This window comes from Pelophylax lessonae, assembly GCF_965119305.1.
Source record: "Pelophylax lessonae genome assembly, chromosome: 2".
NCBI classification, from domain to species: domain Eukaryota; kingdom Metazoa; phylum Chordata; class Amphibia; order Anura; family Ranidae; genus Pelophylax; species Pelophylax lessonae.
Window position 1 is genome coordinate 15,413,610 of NC_138769.1, and position 22,709 is coordinate 15,436,318.

The 22,709-nt window shown below is 48.2% G+C and overlaps 1 protein-coding gene across 8 annotated transcripts in view; it reads left to right on the top strand.

Moving 5' to 3' along the window:
• Positions 1-22,709, top strand: part of STXBP5L (syntaxin binding protein 5L) — a 504,619-nt gene that overhangs the window by 68,947 nt on the left and 412,963 nt on the right. For all 8 annotated transcript variants that reach the window (XM_082247637.1, XM_082247640.1, XM_082247638.1 and 5 more), the window contains exon 2: positions 21,613-21,710. In XM_082247637.1, coding sequence (XP_082103763.1) covers positions 21,613-21,710 — 98 coding nt within the window. The remainder of the gene's footprint in view (positions 1-21,612; positions 21,711-22,709) is intronic.

Genomic DNA, 22,709 nt, shown 5'->3' on the forward strand with positions numbered 1-22,709 from the left:
TTTGTTTTCTGCTACAAATTTTTGGTAAAAAAAAATCACAATAAGCGTATTTTGATTGGTTTGCGCAAAAGTTATCGCGTCTACTAACTATGGGAAAGATTTATGTCATTTTTATTGTTTATCTTGTTTTTTACTAGTAATGGCGGCGATCAGCGATTTTTTTTTTTTTTTTTGCGGGACTGCGACATTGCGGAGGACAGATCGGACCCCTAACTGACATTTTTGACACTTTTAGGGGTACCAGTGACATTACTACACTAATCAGTGCTAAAAATATGTACTGTTACTGTAATAATGACACTGGCAGGGAAGGGGTTAACCCTGTTGGTGATCAAGGGGTTAAATGTATGCCTGGTGCTTACTGAAGTGTGTGGGGGGAGGGGGGTTCTGTGACAGAGACAGAGATCACAGGTTGAGCTATGCTGAATCCTGTGATCTCCTCCTGTCTGTCACAGAGAAGATCCGCCTGCTTTGATTACACAAGCAGGCAGATCTTCTCACACTTTCCCCGACAATCGGGGACGAGAGACAGTGATCGCCACCTCTCCTCCTCCGGCCGGACTCCCGCTGTGTCTAAACACAGTGGGAGCGAGCCTCCGGTGGTGCGCGCACGCCGCCGAGATCACTAGGAGTCCAGCGATGTAGGTCTACGTCGCTGGACCCAGGGGAGCCAACCTGCCGCAGTAATATTACTGTGAGCGGTCAGCAAGTGGTTAAGGAATATGGTGCTGCGGTCTCTGGATAGTCGAAGGAATCCTTTATGCTTTTATATAGCATACTCTTGTGGGTGTAAAGTATGACGTGGTTTTAACAATTTTCCAATAAATGTTTTATGGTATTGCACTACGTCAGTATCGATTCGTTGACATGATAATCGTAATCGAATCGTTAGACCAGTGAAGTTGTGCACCCCTACTGGCAATGTAGACACTAGCCAGGATTGGGTGGAAAAAAACGGGGCCAAATAGGACCATGAGCATGTCAGCTTCTGGATTTTCTTAAAAGGTATAACTTTTATTAAATTTCAGTATCCAGTCTGGCGGCCTCATGGTTCCCAATCCATGGGGTACGGTCCCTTATACTGTTCATTATCCCACTTTTCACTGCTCGGATCTACAGGTCGTGCTGACTTTCCGGGTTCTACACTTCTAAACTGCTTAGTGACATCCATTAGGCCCCTTTCACACATACGGTCCGTTCAGTTCATCAGTTCAGTCACGTCAAATGTATCAGTTTTCCATCCGTTTTTCATCCATTTTTTATCAGTTTTTCATCCATTTTTAATTTGTTTTTCATCCGTTTTTTATCCGTTTTTCATCCGTTTTTCATCCGTTTTTCATCCGTTTTTCATCCGTTTTTCATCCATTTTTCATCCGTTTTTCATCCGTTTTTCGTCCATTTTCATCCATTTTTCGTCTGTTTTTCGTCCGTTTTCATCCACTTTTCATCCATTTTTTATCCGTTTTTCATCAATTTTTTATCCGTTTTTCATTCATTTTTCATCCATTTTTTTATCCGTATTTCATCAGTTTTCCATCCGTTTTTCATCCATTTTTTTATCAGTTTATCATCCATTTTTCATCAGTTTTTCATCCATTTTTCATCCGTTTTTCATCCATTTTCATCCATTTTTCTTTCTTTTTTTCGTCTGTTTTTCATCCATTTTTCATCCATTTTCATGTCCGTTTTCATCCGTTTTTCCTCCATTTTTCATCAATTTTTTATCCGTTTTTCATCCATTTTTCATCTGTTTTTCATCCATTGTTCATCTGTTTTTCATCCATTTTTTAAATCGGTTTTTCGTCCGTTTTCATCCATTTTTCACTCGTTTTTCATCCATTTTTCATCCGTTTTTCGACTGTTTTTATCCGTTTTTTTGTCCGTTTTCATCCGTTTTCCATCCATTTTTCATCAATTTTTTTATCCATTTTTCGTCCATTTTTTGTCTGTTTTCATCCATTTTTCAACCCATTTTGCGTCTGTTTTCATCCGTTTTTTTGTCCATTTTCATCCATTTTTCAACCCATTTTTCATTCATTTTTCATCCGTTTTTCGGCCGTTTTCATCCATTTTTCATCTGTTTTTCATTCATTTTTCATCCGTTTTTCATCCGTTTATTTTTACATCCACTACCAATGCAAAAACGGACAGTTTGTTTGTTTACATCCGTTTTTCGTCCGATCCGTTTTTTTGACGGATGAAAAATAGAGCATTCATCCGTTCCAAAAAACGGACATTGACGGAAGCGGATGAAAACAGATGTTAACGAATGATCATCCGTTGTCATCCATTTTTACATAGAGATGCACTGATGTCCGTTTTTCATCCGTCAATGGATGGATGAAAAACGGACAAACGGACCGTATGTGTGAAAGGGGCCTAAAAAGTGTGCTGGATTTAAGACTCACCTTGTCACAGTGGGATGTAAAACCAGCACAACCTTGATACATACAGAATGTGGGGAAAGTGAATAAACTAGTAATGTTCCAGGTTTGTCTTTGAGGCTACCAGCAGTCAGAATATGGAAAGGAGTGAAAAGGAAATCAAAGGCAAAACTTTTCTAAAGAAAAAAAAAATAAATAAAAAAAGTAATTGCTACACATTTTATTTAAATTACATTTCCATTTCACTCAGCAGCTTCTGTAATTTTATAAAAATAAAAAATGTCAAGAAAATGAAATGTCCTTCATTGCAATGCGACAACCTTAAGGTGTTCCCTATATGTGATTGGCTCACTTCTTTTCCCAGAAAACTGCACTGGATGGGGGATTTACTAAAGGCAAATAGACTGTGCACTCTGCAAGGGCTGTTATAATTGTTTACCCAGCACTTAGTAAATGTGGTAAAGTGCTATTGATTTCCATCATCCAATCGTGTGCAAGAAGCTTCCTTGCAAGTATAGCACTGCCCCTACAAGGACTGGTAAGATATTAACTCTGCGGGTCCCCCTGGTTACCTTACATTCCTCTTGGCTCTGTCTTTTCAATAATCAGTCCAGGTGAATCTGGTGGTTTTGTTGTTTATTTTGTGATGGGGATAAGAGAAGGAAATAGTGGGATACTCCGATTTAACTATTCACAGTATTTGAGGACTTCTATCTTCTCTACGACACGTTTAGGTATGAAACAGCCAGGCTGTTAATTCAGTCAAGTCTCTTGTTTTCCTTCAAGACGACTTGGTGAACGATCTCGACTTGGTGAACGATCTTCTCTTGTTTTCGATCACGACTTGGTGAACGATTATTTTCAGGACACTCTCCCTAGTATGCTCTTTCTGTCGACACCCATCCACTGACTATCCTGTGAGCAGGGGTGGCCCCCCATCAGGTCAGGCCCCTTGACACGAGCCCCTGTACTCACGATACTGCAGCCACATGGTCTCCAGTGTCTCCCCTCTCAGCCAGCTTCCCTGGACCTCTGGGTTCAGCTCCTCTCAACCGCTCCTCTGACCCTCAGGACCTCCTGCGAACCGCATGGCACCTCTACAGAGGAGGAGGCAGCCGCCCCCTCACTCTGGGACTCCGCTCTCCAATGAAAGACCCAGAGCACATGTGCTCCTGGCTTTTATACAGTATCCCAGAGTGCACCAAGGCGACCTGCCCTCTGCCAGTCACTAGGACTGTATCAAAGCCTATGCACCCATTCATCAGGTTTCCTCCCACTGTCCAACATGCCTCCCTATTGGACCAGCATGAAACACTCTCCAGACTGAGTGAATCGCATACTGAGCACAATGAGCAGACCTGCTGCTCCTCTGGTAAGCAGACAGAGCTCAAAACTATACTCTCTCACTAACACCTACCTAGGAAGGTGCTACACTCACCCCCGCCAAACCAAGCCATATCCTCGCTAGCACCTACCTAGGAGGGTGCTACACTCACCCCCGCCAAACCGAGCCATGTCCTCACTAGCACCTACCTAGGAGGGTGCTACACTCACCCTCCGCCAAACCGAGCCATGTCCTCAATAGTACCTACCTAGGAGGATGCTACACTCACCCCCTGCCAAACCGAGCCATGTCCTCACTAGCACCTACCTAGGAGGGTGCTACACTCACCCCCCGCCAAACCGAGCCATGTCCTCACTAGTACCTACCTAGGAGGGTGCTACACTCACCCCCGCCAAACCGAGCCATGTCCTCACTAGTACCTACCTAGGAGGATGCTACACTCACCCCCCGCCAAACCGAGCCATGTCCTCACTAGCACCTACCTAGGAGGATGCTACACTCACCCCTCGCCAAACCGAGCCATGTCCTCACTAGCACCTACCTAGGAGGGTGCTACACTCACCCCTCGCCAAACCGAGCCATGTCCTCACTAGCACCTACCTAGGAGGGTGCTACACTCACCCCCGCCAAACCGAGCCATATCCTCGCTAGCACCTACCTAGGAGGGTGCTGCACTCAACCCCCGCCAAACCGAGCCATGTCCTCACTAGCACCTACCTAGGAGGATGCTACACTCACCCCCCGCCAAACCGAGCCATATCCTCGCTAGCACCTACCTAGGGGGATGCTACACTCACCCCCCGCCAAACCGAGCCATATCCTCACTAGCACCTACCTAGGAGGGTGCTACACTCACCCCCGCCAAACCGAGCCATATCCTCGCTAGCACCTACCTAGGGGGATGCTACACTCACCCCCCGCCAAACCGAGCCATGTCCTCACTAGCACCTACCTAGGAGGATGCTACACTCACCCCCCGCCAAACCGAGCCATGTTCTCACTAGTACCTACCTAGGAGGATGCTACACTTACCCCCCGCTAAACCGAGCCATGTCCTCACTAGCACCTACCTAGGAGGATGCTACACTTACCCCCCGCTAAACCGAGCCCTGTCCTCACTAGCACCTACCTAGGAGGATGCTACACTCACCCCCCGCCAAACCGAGCCATGTCCTCACTAGCACCTACCTAGAAGGATGCTACACTCACCCCCCGCCAAACCGAGCCATGTCCTCACTAGCACCTACCTAGGAGGATGCTACACTCACCCCCCGCCAAACCGAGCCATGTCCTCACTAGTACCTACCTAGGAGGATGCTACACTCACCCCCGCCAAACCGAGCCATGTCCTCACTAGTACCTACCTAGGAGGATGCTACACTCACCCCCCGCCAAACCGAGCCATGTCCTCACTAGCACCTACCTAGGGGGATGCTACACTCACCCCCCGCCAAACCGAGCCATGTCCTCACTAGCACCTACCTAGGGGGATGCTACACTCACCCCCCGCCAAACCGAGCCATGTCCTCACTAGCACCTACCTAGGAGGGTGCTACACTCACCCCCGCCAAACCGAGCCATATACTCGCTAGCACCTACCTAGGAGGGTGCTGCACTCAACCCCCGCCAAACCGAGCCATGTCCTCACTAGCACCTACCTAGGAGGGTGCTACACTCACCCCCGCCAAACCGAGCCATATCCTCGCTAGCACCTACCTAGGGGGATGCTACACTCACCCCCCGCCAAACCGAGCCATGTCCTCACTAGCACCTACCTAGGAGGATGCTACACTCACCCCCCGCTAAACCGAGCCATGTCCTCACTAGCACCTACCTAGGAGGATGCTACACTTACCCCCCGCTAAACCGAGCCCTGTCCTCACTAGCACCTACCTAGGAGGATGCTACACTCACCCCCCGCCAAACCGAGCCATGTCCTCACTAGCACCTACCTAGGAGGATGCTACACTCACCCCCCGCCAAACCGAGCCATGTCCTCACTAGTACCTACCTAGGAGGATGCTACACTCACCCCCGCCAAACCGAGCCATGTCCTCACTAGTACCTACCTAGGAGGATGCTACACTCACCCCCCGCCAAACCGAGCCATATCCTCGCTAGCACCTACCTAGGGGGATGCTACACTCACCCCCCGCCAAACCGAGCCATGTCCTCACTAGCACCTACCTAGGAGGATGCTACACTCACCCCCCGCTAAACCGAGCCATGTCCTCACTAGCACCTACCTAGGAGGATGCTACACTCACCCCCCGCCAAACCGAGCCATGTCCTCACTAGTACCTACCTAGGAGGATGCTACACTCACCCCCGCCAAACCGAGCCATGTCCTCACTAGTACCTACCTAGGAGGATGCTACACTCACCCCCCGCCAAACCGAGCCATGTCCTCACTAGCACCTACCTAGGAGGATGCTACACAAGCTTTATCACATTTAAATTTACTAAGCAACTTGAGTGCATCTGCACTTTCAAAGAGCACAGTCTATTTGCCTTTAGTATATCCCCCCCCACCCCTAGTGCAGACCCCTGGGAAAATAAGTGAGCCAATCACATATAGGGAACACCTTCAGGTTGTCATACTGCAAGATTTATTAGGTTTGCCTAGTAAATCGACCCCCGGGTCACAAGTTAGAGGTTCTTCAGTCTTAAAAAAAAAAAAATGAAGAGTCAGCAGCTGCAAATACTTTATTAACTGCTTCAATACCGGGCACTTTCACCCCCTTCCTTCCTAGGCCAGTGTTAAGCTTTCAGCGCTGTCACACTTTAAATGACAATTGCGTAGTCATGCAACACTGTACCCATATAAAATGATTATATATATATATATATATATATATTTTTTTAGATAGAGTTTTCTTTTGGTGGTATCTAATCACCACTGTATTTTTTATTTTTTGTTAAACAAAGGAAAAAAAGACTGAAAATTGTGAAAAAAAAAACAGTTTTCCTAGTTTGTTAAAATTTTTGCAGATAACTAATTGTTCTTCACTGATGTGCACTGATAGGCTGCACTCGTAGGCACGATGAGGCAGCACTGATGGGAATTAATGAGGCTGCAGTGATAGGCTGCACTAATGGGCACTGATAAGCTGCACTGATGGACACTGGTGAGGAAGCGCTGATGAGGCTGCATTAATAGGTGGCACTGATGAGGCTGAACTGATGGGCACTGATAGGCTGCATTGATGGGCACTGATGGGTGGCACTGATGAGCACTGATAGGGCGGCACTGTTCATCAGGACACTGATGATCAGTGCCCTGATTATCAATGTAAACAGTGTAATAACAGGCTTACCGGTTTATGGCTCTCCTTTCCTCCCAAAGACACAGCATGGAAGGAAAGGAATGGCAATAACTGTGAAGTCCGTTTACATGTGGTAAGGTGTGATTGGACACAGCTGATCACATGGTAAAAGGCTGCTGTGATTGGCCCTTTACCCTGATCTGTGATCAGCTGTGTCTGAAGGACAGCGGTCATGGAGCACACCCGATGCGTGCGCAGGGGGCATGGTTCTGGGAGACATTTATGGACACCCTCATAGAACTGGAAGAATGCGCTGTAGCCATCTTTTGGCTATCGCACTATAGGAAACTGGTTAAAAGGAAACTCAACTGTCGAGGGATCCAGCGTTGTCTTCACCCAAGCCAGTTCTTCGCCGGTCTTCAGGTCCCCTACGCTGGCATGTTTACTGTGGGAAGTCAGCTGTGGCTCCTTGTGGCTTCACAGCTGCCTTCCCATTGGGAATGCGTGAGTCATGTTGCACTTTGTGAATGGACCGGCAGCCTCCTGGGACCTGTTATGTATCCCAGGATGTTGTGGACAGGGGAGGATGGGCGAGCTTCCACTCTGATCGACTAGGCGGTTGGATCGGAAGTGGGAGTGGGTAACATCCAAAACTAGATACCTGCTCCTTCACAAAAAAAAAAAAAACCCCTTCTAAATTTGGAGAGGTGGGGGGAAGGAGGAAATAGAGCAGAACTTCCTTTTTATGATGACGTTTTGCTTAAAATTGCAGGGTACCCCATGAAATAAGAGTTTAATTTTGGCTTGATGCTATGTAAGGCTTGTTTCTCTCTAAAGAACTGGTGTCCTCAGACCTCAGAAGTCTGTACTGGGAACATTAATTAGGTCAATAGTATTGATCTCCACCAGCCTCATGTAACCTATTCCCAGTTTCATGTTGTCTTCTACAGCATCTCACCAGCCAACAATGTATCCGGTCCTCACTCTCTGACCCTCATTTCCTCTATTACCTCTGCAGTCTCTGACAGTCCTCTCCAGCATTACATATACTGAACATTATGTGCGGCCCTTTGGTGATGTCAGGAGCCGCATTTGAGGCCCCCTTTAGCTCATATGTTGACAACCACTGCTCTAAAGAAGGGGGTCTCCAAACTTTATAAACAAAGGCCCAGTTTATTGTCCCACTGACATAAGGGGGGCTGGACTGTGGTCCCCCAGGAGTAGAAAATGCCCTGGTGTCAGTAGGAGTAAACAGTGCCTCTGACTTGGCGGTCAATGGGAGCAAAGAAAAAATAAAGCTTCTGGTCAGTAGGAGCAGGAATAGTGCCCTGTCATTGGTGTAATTAGGAGGAATAGTGCCCTGTCATTGGGAGGAGTAGTGATCCATTATTGGTGTCATTGGGAGGAGTAGTGCCCCATCATTGGTGTCAGTGGGAGGAATAGTGCCCTGCCGTTGGTATTGGAGGAATAGTGCCCCATCATTGGTGTAATTAGGAGGAATAGTGCCCCATCATTGGTGTAATTGGGAGGAATAGGGCCCCGTTATTGGTATTGGAGGAATAGTGCCCCATCATTGGTGTCATTGGGAGGAGTAGTGCTCCGTTATTGGTGTCATTGGGAGGAGTAGTGCCCCATCATTGGTGTCATTGGGAGGAGTAGTGCCCCATCATTGGTGTCATTGGGAGGAATAGTGCCCCATCATTGGTGTCATTGGGAGGAATAGTGCCCCATCATTGGTGTCATTGGGAGGAATAGTGCCCCATCATTGGTGTCATTGGGAGGAATAGTGTCCCATCATTGGTGTCAGGGGAAGGAATAGTGCCCCATCATTGGTGTCAGTGGGAGGAATAGTGCCCCATCATTGATGTCAGTGGAGGGAATAGTGCCCCATCATTGGTGTCAGTGGGAGGAATAGTGCCCCATCATTGGTGTCATTGGGAGGAATAGTGCCCCATCATTGGTGTCATTGGGAGGAATAGTGCCCCATCATTGGTGTCATTGGGAGGAATAGTGTCCCATCATTGGTGTCAGGGGAAGGAATAGTGCCCCATCATTGGTGTCAGTGGGAGGAATAGTGCCCCATCATTGATGTCAGTGGGAGGAATAGTGCCCCATCATTGGTATTAGTGGGAGGAATAGTGCCCCATCATTGGTGTCAGGGGAAGTAATAGTGCCCCATCATTGGTGTCAGTGGAAGGAATAGTGCCCCATCATTGGTGTCAGTGGGAGGAATAGTGCCCCATCATTGGTGTCATTGGGAGGAATAGTGCCCCATCATTGGTGTCAGTGGAGGGAATAGTGCCCCATCATTGGTGTCAGTGGGAGGAATAGTGCCCCATCATTGGTGTAATTAGGAGGAATAGTGCCCCATCATTGGTGTCAGTGGGAGGAATAGTGCCCCATCATTGGTGTAATTAGGAGGAATAGTGCCCTGTCATTGGGAGGAGTAGTGATCCATTATTGGTGTCATTGGGAGGAGTAGTGCCCCATCATTGGTGTCAGTGGGAGGAATAGTGCCCTGCCGTTGGTATTGGAGGAATAGTGCCCCATCATTGGTGTAATTAGGAGGAATAGTGCCCCATCATTGGTGTAATTGGGAGGAATAGGGCCCCGTTATTGGTATTGGAGGAATAGTGCCCCATCATTGGTGTCATTGGGAGGAGTAGTGCTCCGTTATTGGTGTCATTGGGAGGAGTAGTGCCCCATCATTGGTGTCATTGGGAGGAGTAGTGCCCCATCATTGGTGTCATTGGGAGGAATAGTGCCCCATCATTGGTGTCATTGGGAGGAATAGTGCCCCATCATTGGTGTCATTGGGAGGAATAGTGTCCCATCATTGGTGTCAGGGGAAGGAATAGTGCCCCATCATTGGTGTCAGTGGGAGGAATAGTGCCCCATCATTGATGTCAGTGGAGGGAATAGTGCCCCATCATTGGTGTCAGTGGGAGGAATAGTGCCCCATCATTGGTGTCATTGGGAGGAATAGTGCCCCATCATTGGTGTCATTGGGAGGAATAGTGCCCCATCATTGGTGTCATTGGGAGGAATAGTGTCCCATCATTGGTGTCAGGGGAAGGAATAGTGCCCCATCATTGGTGTCAGTGGGAGGAATAGTGCCCCATCATTGATGTCAGTGGGAGGAATAGTGCCCCATCATTGGTATTAGTGGGAGGAATAGTGCCCCATCATTGGTGTCAGGGGAAGTAATAGTGCCCCATCATTGGTGTCAGTGGAAGGAATAGTGCCCCATCATTGGTGTCAGTGGGAGGAATAGTGCCCCATCATTGGTGTCATTGGGAGGAATAGTGCCCCATCATTGGTGTCAGTGGGAGGAATAGTGCCCCATCATTGGTGTCATTGGGAGGAATAGTGCCCCATCATTAGTGTCAGTGGGAGGAGTAGTTTCCCATCATTCAGCTTCGGGTGTGGCTGCAGGAAGGTTCTCTGGCTGTGTGTCTGGAGCTGCTCCAGGTGATCTGTTTGAGAGGGGAGTCTGGTAAAATCTCTCCCAACCCTGCTGGCCCCTATCTGGGGAGGCCATGCAGGCCAGCAGGGCCTCTCCTGCTGGAAGCTCTCAGCCATCCCCTGGGCTGATGAATGACATACCTGCTCCTGGACAAGCCATGGCTGGGGATCTCTCTGCCCCTGGTGAGGATGAGGATACCGAGTCCATTCGGGAGCGAGTGGTGGCCGGGATCAAGGTCCTGAATAGGGAGAGAGACCAGCTCTACAAATTGAGAGCAGAGTTGAAGCGTCTGCGAAAGCAACGTGAAGGTTTGCACAGCCGCAGCCGTGGATCTATGGATTCGGAAATCCAGTTGGCAAAAGTCCGGGTTCAACACCAGGAAACCATTGTGGCCATGATGGAAAGCAGAGAGGGGCCCTTTAAGGAAAAGTTCTGCAATGACCGCAGATTCGCAAGGATGGCAAAGATGGAGGTGGAGGAGGAGTCCCCCATTTCTGAACCCCTGCCCCCCCAAGGTGAGGTGAGCAACCCGTTGTCTTCTCAGGGCTCAGGAGGCATGCTGACAGTGATCCAGGCAGTGGAGTCTCCATTACAGGCGGATCAGCTGGTGTTTGGTGAGGAGAACATACCTGATAATGTGCCTGATAAGGTAAAACCTAGCAAGTCACAAGTGACTGATAAAACTATTTTTGTGCCATTTAACACCTTGGCTAATGCTGATGTTTTGCCCAATGACACCCAGGCTGGTAATTTCATATCCAGCAATACTTCAGCTGCTGATGTTTCCTTGCAGGAAAAACTGCGTTTAAAAAATGACATTGCAGCAAAGGAACTACAAGAGCCTGAACAACCCATTAACCCCCCTTTTGCTGAGCCCAAGGCTGTTTGTCCAGTCACAGCTATTGTTCAGGACTCTATACTGCAGCATCAGGCCACTTGTGGTACTACAACAGACACTGTAATAATGAATGGTGATTTTAACGATTCTTCTATTTCAGGTGTTATGGATAATGCTGCCAATATGTGTGCAATGGACAATCCTGCTGGCTCAGTACAAGCAATTAATAATAAGGATAATAATAATAATGTACTGGCTAAAGTTACATCAGTGTGGGGTCTTGGCCCTGATAAGCCCTCTTTTGCTCAGGTGGTACGCTCTGCACCTGGTAATGTTATTAAGCCAGGGCTGCAGCCAATGAGGAACCCTGCTTCCAGGCAGAGATTTACACCACAAACTGCCACTTTGAGCGCCCCTGGTTCAGGTCTTGGGTCTCTGGCTTCTGCTGGGGGTCCAAGACGCAATGTCGTTATACTTAAATGGGAAGGTGGTGCAGTCTCTCCAGCACGGCGTGTGGTGGTGGATATGATTTTGGAGATGGGCTTTGGGGCGAATGACCTTTATGCCCTAATACATGTAGCTGGGAGCCGGGAGTACACAATCAGCTTTACCAGGCCAGAGGGTCTTGACCTGTTCTGGGAACGATATGAGGCTCGGTGCAGGTCAAGACCCGAATGGGAAGATCTGGCACCAGTTGCTGTTTCACAAAGATCAACGGTTAAAAAAATAACCATCATCCTGACTAACGAGAGTGTTCCTGCTCGGGACTTGGAGGTCTGGTTAAGGAACTATGGTGAGGTTTTGACAAAGCCAAATAAAATCCTTGATGAACGTGGCATCTGGACTGGGGGTTGGTCAGTAACGGTCAGGTTGGCCAGGGATGGGAATGTTGTCCGTCACCTGCCCTCCTCGGCTTTCATAGGGAGGGATAGGATGACTGTTTTTTATCCTGGTCAGCCAAAGCTGTGTCACCGCTGTGGAGAAAAGGGGCATTTTAGCTCCTCCTGTTCAGCCTTAATATGTTCGGTATGTCGGGGGCAGGGTCATGTGGCCAGAGACTGCACCCAGGCGATAAGGTGCAACCTGTGCCTGCGCCTTGGCCACCCCTACAGCCGATGTCCGGAGGCCTGGCACAATATGGAGAAGGAGGTAGTAGATGAACTGTTGAGGCTGGACGGGATGGAGGATGAGGCCCCTGGTGTACCATCCTCCTCTGCGGTGACTGACCCCCCAGGTCCTGTTCAGGATCCCTCCCCAGTTTCTGTGGCCAACCCTCCTGTGTCTGTAGGTATTCCTTCTGTGGCTGTCTCTGTGTCCCCCCAGCCTACTGTACCCACTCCTCTTGTGTCAGAACCTTCTAAGTCTGTGCCCCCCGAGTCAGTCTTACCCCATGAGTCTCCTAGGTCTGACTTAAGGGAAGGTCCCCCCCCACCTGGAGCGGTGGCATGTGCCAAAAAGGGTGCTGCTGCTTCTTCTGTTAAGAAGTCTTCTGCGAAGACTTTGAAGAAAAAAACAAGAGATGAAAACATCTCGGAGTCTGACCTGCAGTACCTGGAGGAGAGAAGGAGGGTTGTGAGGCGGAAGAGACAGGCGGTGAGGACGGAACAGGGACAGGAAGCCCCAGTGTCTGTCCCCAACCGTTCTAGGGCTTCCGCTTGGGATATTTCCTCATCTGGAGCTTCCTCTGAACAAAATTCAGACTCAGAAATGGAGTTGGAGGAGGCCTCAAGAAAAAGAGAGGCTTCTGGTGATGAGCAGCAGAGGGGAGCTAAGAAGCAATCCACCCAATAACCCAAATGGCGGTTCCCCCTCCGTTAAAAGTGGTGACAATAAATGTCGCCAGTATTAAGTCGGTAAGAGCTCGTTCTATGGCCTTCTTTTTGTTCAGCCAATTAGATGCTGAAATTTTATTTTTGCAGGAGACTAGGCTCACCTCCTTGGCAGATATTCATATGGCCAAGAGAGAGTGGAGGTATGGTCCATCTTACTGGTCTCTTGCGGCCGAGCCTTACGGCGGGGTGGCGGTGTTGTTTAAAACCGGCATGGTAACTGTCCGGCGGGTTATTGAGGTGGAGATTGGGAGATGTATGGTCTTAGACGTCCTTGTGGGAGGGCAGGACCTGCGCCTAATTAATATTTATGGGCCGCACACAAAGTGGGACAGGAAATGCCTTTTTACAAGGATCAAGCCATTTCTTTTTACATCCCGGCAAGTGGTTTTTGGAGGTGACTTTAATACAGTGACTAGGCCCAAGGACAGGAAGGACTTCAATGACAGGCTGGGATATGATAGCGTTTTTTTAAATAGTATGGTTAGGGATGCTGGTCTTGTGGATGTGCACATTAAGCACCTTCCGGATGACACAGGGTTCACCTTTCATCGTGGTAATAGTCAGAGTAGGATAGATAGGTTTTTTTTGAAGGAGGCCTCTGCTTTCTCACCCCCAGTGGTGCAGGCAGTGGAGTTCTCTGATCACTGTATGCTATCTGTGGTCTTGAATGCTTCAGACTTCCCTCAGAGGGGCAAAGGCATCTGGAGATTAAATTCGACTCTCCTTGAGGAAGAACATGTTAGACAATCCTTTGAGGAATTCTTTCAGGCACAGGTGACCATCCTGGACTTTTGTAGCAGCAAGGCTGAGTGGTGGGAGCTGACCAAAAAGAGGATTGCTGGATTCTTCAGGGGCCTAGCCAATAAAAAACAGTTTAATAGATACATGACCTACCAACGTTTGCGGAGGAAGCTGGATATTCTTGTCTCAAGAGGAGGAGATCCTGGGGCAATCTCTGAAGTGAAAATCCTCCTCAGGAAGTGTCAATATGACCGGCATACCTCTTTGGTTCTGGAGCGGGACTATGGGAAATACCACTCGCCTGACCCTTACCAGAACTGCAAACAGGGTGTAGCTGTTAAGATGGTCGTTGGCCTTAAGGATAGTACAGGTTCCTTGACAAAGTCCAGGTCAGGGATCCTGGAGGTCGTGAGGTCTTTTTATGCTGAACTTCTTGGGAGGAAAGAGCTTGACCGGGGCAAGATGGAAAGCTTTTTGGACTCTACTCCAGGTCTAAATGGTGGAGATGTCCCTTTGATGAATTTGACAGAAGAGATCACAGTTGAAGAGGTGACGAGGGCAATTGAACAGCTTGCCATCAAAAAGTCACCTGGACCGGATGGTCTGACGGCTGAGTTTTACAAAGCCTTTAAGTCTATTCTGGCCCCACATTTGGTAGAGATTTTTAACAGTTGTCTTGCTGAGGGGGTGCTTCCCCCTTCCATGAGACACTCAGCTGTGATTCTTCTTTCAAAAGGTAAAGATCCTTCGATGATTGAGAATTGGCGCCCCATCAGCCTTCTCAATGTCGATAGAAAGGTGCTGGCGAAGATACTTTTCTGGCGCCTATCGGCAGTAGCAGAGTCTTTGCTTTCTCGCCATCAGCACTGTTCGATCCAGGGTAGGAGCACCTTCACAGCGGTTTTAGCTGTCCGGGAGGCCTTGGAGCAGTGCAGGGCTGCAGGCTGGGGAAAGTATTTACTGGCATTGGATCAGGCAAAGGCTTTCGATCGTGTCAACCATGAGTACCTGTGGTTGCTCTTTAGTAAGTACGGTCTGCCGGGTGGTTTTGTCAATTGGTTAAAAGTCTTGTATAAGGGGGCAGAAAGCTTCCCTCTTGTTAATGGTTGGGTTGGACAGTCCTTTGAGGTTGGTTCTGGGGTGCGCCAGGGTTGTCCCCTGAGTCCCCTGCTCTATGTGTTTGCAATCGACCCCTTCATCAGGAGGCTAGAGAGCAGCATGTTGTGTGGGGTACCAGTGGGAATCCCGGGTGAGCCGCCTTTGAGGGTTGTTGCCTATGCGGATGATGTGTCAGTGATTGTCACTGGGACAGATGAAGCGGAGGAGGTGGTCTCTCTGACATCACGGTACTCTGAAGCATCAGGCTCCAAGATCAATCAGGAAAAGAGTGAAGTTTTTTGGATGGGAAAGGAAGGTGAGGGGTTTGATCTCCCGGACACCTTTCCAGTGCCCCAGGAAAAAATTAAGATATTAGGCATTGAATTTGGACCTGGCAATTATGGCCTCAAAAACTGGGAAGGCAGGCTGGAAGTTGCCAATACTAAGGTGGTCAGCTGGAAGAGATGGAAGTTATCTCTGAGGGAAAGGGTTGATCTGATTAAGACTTACCTGATACCGATCTTCTTGTATGTCAGCCCTGTCTGCATCTTGCCAGTGTCTCTCTATGCTAGGATCTATAGTGTGTTCTTCCAGATGCTATGGGGGAACAGACTGAACCCCATCAAGAGGAATGTCACCTATCTATCCAGGAGGGAGGGTGGCTTAGGTATGGTCAACCCCGTTCTTTTCTTTTCACTGCTATTTCTCAAGTTTAACATTGGTAGTATGCTTGCAGTGGAACCTCCTGGATGGGCAGGCATGTTTAGATCTTGGTTTAGGCCTTTTCTGCGACTTTGGGAAGAAGGTGGCCAAGTGAAGAATCTCAGGGGTCATCGTGGTCAGCTCCCAGCCTATGTCGCTCCGTGTCTGAAGTTACTGCGGCAGTGGCGACTGTCGGCTGAAGATCTCAGATCCGCTCCGAGGAAAGTCCTTATGAACCGAGTCTTGAGCGAAGTCTTTCATGACCCACTGGCCTTAAGGGATTGCCCAGGCCCAATTTTGAGGGAAGGGTTAAGACTGATTAATTTGGCTAGAGTCCCCCTTAAATTCAGGGATCTGGCCTGGTTGTGCTTCCACGGGAGGCTCTATGTTCGGGGCAATTTGAAATTCCGCAGTGGGATGGATCGTGGTTGTCCTCGGGAGGAATGTACAGGTGAGGAGGAGACTATGGACCATTTTCTGCTTCGTTGCCCTTTTAACATAGAGGTATACAAACAGGTGGGGCGGGCCCTCGGTGTTCCTTTCCTCTCCAGGCTGGGTTATGCTGAGTGGGTGTACGGAGCATTCAATACCGGTGGGGGCTTTTGTTTGGATACACTTTTTTTAGTTAGCTTAGTAGTCCGTTATTACACCTGGAACGCACGGTGTCAGGTCACCCTTCGGCGTAAAATCCTTCCTGTTCAGGTGGTGGTGTGTGACATTCTGCATGAGGTGGGGAAGATTCGGGCGCTTGAGAGAGACAAGTGGGGTCAGAGGGCTTGGTTGAAGGCGTGGAGGGGTTTCAAGCCTCCCTGACTGCCAGGAGTCTCTGTCCTGGGTGTGGCTTTCTGTCTCTTATCACCCTAGATTTTTTCTTAATGCTCAGTTTTTGATAAATGGCTGCATACATAGGTGATGGGTTGTGCCTCTTAGGCCCTCTCTGCTGCTTTATGTAAATAGTTTTCTAAAAATGTTGGAAGTGGATTATGTATATATTGTATATATTCTGCACATGGATGTGTATTCCTTTGTTTTCTGTTGAAATATTGTACTATAGTTATGTTTTTTACTTTTGTATAAAATATGTTGCTTGATTCTTTTCAATAAAAGATCAATAGTGCCCCATCATTGGTATCAGTGGGAGGAATAGTGCCCCATCATTGGTGTCAGTGGGAGGAATAGTGCCCCATCATTGGTGTAATTAGGAGGAATAGTGCCCCATCATTGGTGTCAGTGGGAGGAATAGTGCCCCATCATTGGTGTCAGTGGGAGGAATAGTGCCCCATCATTGGTGTCAGTGGGAGGAATAGTGCCCCATCATTGGTGTCAGTGGGAGGAATAGTGCCCCATCATTGGTGTCATTGGGAGGAATAAACTTTCTAAAATTGGCAGCCGAGTAAACTGGAGGTGACATTGAGACGTCGCTTCCGGGTTACTTCATCAGAGACCCAATCCGGCTTCGTTCGGGACTCTGACCAGCCAGGAGCAGTGCATATTATTTAGCACTGATCACTGTATTAATGTCACTGGTCCCCAAAAAGTGTAATTTAGTGTCAGATTTTTCCGCCGCAATGTTGCAGTCCCGATAAAAATCGCAGATCGCCGCCATTACTAATAAAAACAATAAAAAGTCCATAAATCTGTCCCTTAGTTTGTAAACGCTATAAGTTTTGCGCAAACCAATTATATGCTTTTTGGGATTTTTTTTTTTTGTTTTTTAACAAAAATACGTATCAGAATACAAATTGGCCTAAACTAATAAAAAAAATTAGATTTTTTTCAATTTTTTTTATCAGGAATGTTTTATAGCAGAAAGAAGAAAATATTGGTGTTTTTTCAGAATTTTCGCTCTTTTTTTGTTTATAGAGCAAAAACGAAAAACCGCAGAGGTGATCAAATACCACCAAAAGAAAGCTCTATTTGTGGGGGAAAAGGGACATCAGTTGTATTGGGGTACAGCGTCGCACGACGTGCAATTGTCAGTTAAATAGACGCAGTGCCGAATCGCAAAATATGGCCTGGTCATTAGGGGGTAAAATCTTTCCGGGGCTGAAGTGGACAAAATAACAATTTCTTCCTTTCTAATTACCCCCCCCCCCCCCCTCCTTTGACTTTGGTATGAATTACAGAATCCAGCAAGGTTTCTTATGGATAATATAATCTCCAGGGAACAATTCACATGGATTTTCACAATAAACGGGAATAACGAATGACGTTTCTCTTAACCTTTTCCCCTTCTGCGTTCTGTTTTTAGTATAACCAGCATGCAGCTCTTTTTTTTTTAAAAGATTATTAATTGGGGTTACTGTAATAAATCAATGCGGAATTAATTCAGCTTCACATAAATCAAGTCTGAGTCTTTTCTCACAAAATGATTTTTTTTTTCCAGCCATTTAAATGCAAATCGGATTCTTTAAGTGGCTGAAAATGTTTTAATAATGTCTGGCCACACGTGTGGTCATGTGTGACCTATAACATGTCTCACTGACGCCGGGGCGCGCATTGATTTACCAGTCGCAAAAAAAATGCTTTTTTATAATTTATAGTGACGGCCAGACGTTGTGACCTTCTGAAAAACATGTTTGTAGATTGACTTTGATGTGCGAGAGAGTTATAAAATCTGACTGTATGAGGGGGAGCTATCTGCAATGTAAGGCCCCTTTCACACGGGCTTTCCGATCCAGTCCCTGTCGGATCGGATCCTCCATGCAGCCCTATGGAGCGGCAGATGTCAGTGGTGACATCTCTGCTGACACCCGCTGCTATCCGATCCAATCCGGTCCCTGTCCGTTTTTCAGGCGGAATCGGATCCTCCTTGCAGCCCTATGGATCGGCAGATGTCAGTGGTGACATCTCCGCTGCTATCCGATCCGATCCAGTCCCTGTCAGTTTTTCAGGTGGACCGGATCGGATCCTCCTTGCAGCCCTATGGAGCGGCAGATGTCAGTGGTGACATCTCCGCTGCTATCCAATCTGATCCAGTCCCTGTCACTTTTTCAGGTGGACCGGATCGGATCCTCCATGCAGCCCTATAGAGCGGCAGATGTCAATGGTGACATCTCCGCTGATGCCCGCTGCTATCCGATCCAGTCCCTGTCAGTTTTTCAGGCGGACCGGATCGGATGCTCCATGCAGCCCTATGGGGCAGCAGATGTCAGTGGTGACATCTCCACTGACACCCGCTGCTATCCGATCCAGTCCCTGTCAGTTTTTCAGGCGGACCGGATCGGATCCTCCTTGCAGCCCTATGGGGCAGCAGATGTCAGTGGTGACATCTCCACTGACACCCGCTGCTATCCGATCCAGTCCCTGTCAGTTTTTCAGGCGGACCGGATCGGATCCTCCTTGCAGCCCTATGGGGCAGCAGATGTCAGTGGTGACATCTCCACTGACACCCGCTGCTATCCGATCCAGTCCCTGTCAGTTTTTCAGGCGGACCGGATCGGATCCTCCTTGCAGCCCTATGGGGCAGCAGATGTCAGTGGTGACATCTCCACTGACACCCGCTGCTATCCGATCCGATCCAGTCCCTGTCAGTTTTTCAGGCGGAACTGGATCGGATCCTCCATGCAGCCCTATGGAGCGGCAGATGTCAGTGGTGACATCTCCGCTTACACCCGCTGCTATCCGATCCGCCTGTCAGTTTTTCAGGCGAACCGGATCGGATCCTCCATGCAGCCCTATGGGGCAGCAGATGTCAGTGGTGACATCTCCACTGACACCCGCTGCTATCCGATCCGATCCAGTCCCTGACGAGTTTTCAGGCGGAACCGGATCGGATCCTCCTTGCAGCCCTATGAAGCGGCAGATGTCAGTGGTGACATCTCGGCTGACACCCGCAGCTATCCGATCCGCCTGTCAGTTTTTCAGGCGAACCGGATCGGATCCTCCATGCAGCCCTATGGGGCAGCAGATGTCAGTGGTGACATCTCCACTGACACCCGCTGCTATCCGATCCAGTCCCTGACGAGTTTTCAGGCGGAACCGGATCGGATCCTCCTTGCAGCCCTATGGAGCGGCAGATGTCAGTGGTGACATCTCGGCTGACACCCACAGCTATCCGATCCGCCTGTCAGTTTTTCAGGCGGACCGGATCGGATCCTCCATGCAGCCCTATGGGCCAGCAGATGTCAGCGGAGACATGTCCGCTGACACCCGCTGCTATCCGCATCCAATCCTGTCCGTGAAATCTGGACAGATGAAAACCCTATTTTACAACTGTCTGGAGGTTCGGATCAGATAGGATCGGATGAAAATGAACAAGCGGTCCATTCTCATCCGATCTCCCCATAGAGGACAGCGGGGATCTGACAGCTCCGTCTCTGCGCACATAGCGGAGACAGAGCTGTCATCCGCCTGCTCAGCGGGGATCAGCGGATTGTTCCCCGCACAGCAGAACGGACTCCGTCGGGTACACTGCCCGTGTGAAAGGAGCCTATATCTGCCTGTTATAAAGGGTGCCCATGGGGCACAGCTGGGTGTGCATGACTGTCCTCAGTCACCGGAAATGGGTGGCACCATGACATGTATGTTAACCAGGGACAAGGGGTGGACGGAAGGGGCGGCTTCCCTGGGCACTGTGGTATCATGTGAGGTAAGGGGGCACCACAAGGAGGGGGGATTTGGGGGCAGCAGGGGGCAAGTATTGTTCTAGGCAATTTTGGGGGGGGAGGGAGATGATTTAGGGGGATTTGTGTTAGGAAGGGGGATGAGGGAAGAAGGTTTGTGTTAGAAGGAGGGATTTGGGGGGAAATTGTGCTGGGAGGGGGAAATGTGAAGTGAGGTAGAGAAGATGTGTACCAGGAGGGCACATTTTAGGGGTAGAGGATTTGTGCTAGGAGGGGTAAAACATTTTTTTGGGGGCTGGGGGGGGGTGGGCATTTGAGCTAAGGGGATTTGGGGGATGGGGAGGCAAAGATATGCACTGTCACTGTAATAATGACATTGGCAGGGAAGGGGTTAACCTAGGGGTGATCAAGGGGTTAAATGTGAGCCTAGGGGAGTGATTCTAACTGTGGGGGGGGGGGGGCATGGCTTGTGAAATGATTATAGAGACATGTGTTCCTATATAAAAGGATCACCGGCGCTCTGTGATCATTCCAGGGAGAAGAACGGTCAGCTGTGTTTACAACATCCGACCGTCCTTCTCTCTCAGCGGGGAACGATCGCGGGTGTCAGGGGGCAAGCAGAGCCGCCTGCCCGCTGCATCGGCTTCCCTGCTGATGAGCGGGGGAGGGAGCGCGCCGCTGGTGGCGCGCGCTCGCCCCCTAGCCTCCTGCGCACGACCGACGTATAGCTACGTCAGTTTGCCCAGGAGCGGCTGCCTGCCGCAGTGTAACTGCGGCGGGTGGTCGTAAAGTGGTTAATGAGTCAGAGAGGCGGGCTGATGATGTTACAACCGAGCAGGATTTGTGTTCATTAATAGAATACATCGCTTGCCGTGATTGGCTCAGCGCGCTATACTGTATGTATGAAGCTACGGTACATACAGCATTACCGCACATCCAGCGGGTTGAGAAATTAGGGACGTTCGGTTCATTTTTGGGCTGGCAGATTAGTGGGTGTAAAACGGCCGAAGGGGGGGGGGGCGGAGGTAGCCTTATAGGGCGAGTATTGCCCAAAATCTTTATTCCAACTGGAAAATTAGGAGGTCGTTTTATACGCCGGCATATACAGTAAGTAATTTTCTAGCAAAAAATACTGATTTAAACAAAAAGTGGAAGAAAAAGCCTGGTCGGCTCCTGTCACGTATATTTGGGGAAGCCGTTTGGCCTATAAAAGGTTTTCTAAGGAGGGTTTACTAATCCTTGAAAAGTGTCTTTAATTCCTAACAGGTATTCAGTTATTGGGGTGATGTCATGTTTTTTTAAGTGATTGCACAATGGGATTCTTTAAATATTATTTCAATAACAGGCCCTGTCATTGTTTTTTGTTTCCTTTTAGACTGTTCGACATGGATTTCCATATCAACCCACGGCTTTGGCTTTCGATCCGGTTCAGAAAATTTTGGCAATTGGGACAAGAAATGGAGGAGTACGCATGTATCCTTTTTGTTTTCACCATAATCTTTGCAGTATGTTACAAAAAAACATGTTCAAACTCTAAGGTAAGATGGTGTCTTATTTACTATCATACAATGGCGGGATATTCCAATGTAACATGTGGTCATTGGAGGTGATTGGGAGGAGAACGGTAAGATGGCGTCTTATTTACTATCATACGATGGCGGGATATTCCAATGTAACATGCAGTCATTGGAGGTAATTGGGAGGAAAATGGTAAAATGGCGTCTTATTTACTATCATACAATGGCGGGATATTCCAATGTAACATGCAGTCATTGGAGGTGATTGGGAGGAAAATGGTAAAATGGCGTCTTATTTACTATCATACAATGGCGGGATATTCCAATGTAACATGCGGTCATTGGAGGTGATTGGGAGGAGAATGTTACGATGGCGTCTCATTTACTATCATACAATGGTGGGATATTCCAATGTAACATGCGGTCATTGGAGGTAATTGGGAGGAGAATGGTAAGATGGCGTCTTATTTACTATCATACAATGGCAGGATATTCCAATGTAACATGCAGTCATTGGAGGTGATTGGGAGGAGAATGGTAAGATGGTGTCTTATTTACTATCATACGATGGCGGGATATTCCAATGTAACATGCAGTCATTGGAGGTGATTGGGAGGCGAATGTTGACTTAACAACTCTGTACATTGCAATCATCCTATCATGTGTAATGGAAATCCCTATCCAAACCCTAACAATAAATATATACACGTACCCAAAAAAGCAGCGCTCGCAAAGTGAATAAATTGTAAATCAAATCATTTTATATTGATATGATTTATTATAATATTTCATATTATATGTGCATAAAGTGCTTGGTGTAAAAAATTATATTGGTCCAATAAAGTGCATAAATTACAAAAAATCACAATATACCCTGTTAGGTGCTAAGGTACCAAAAATATATATATTTATAGTCCCAAAAGGTTTTTCTGTGATAAAATGTATATATATAAAA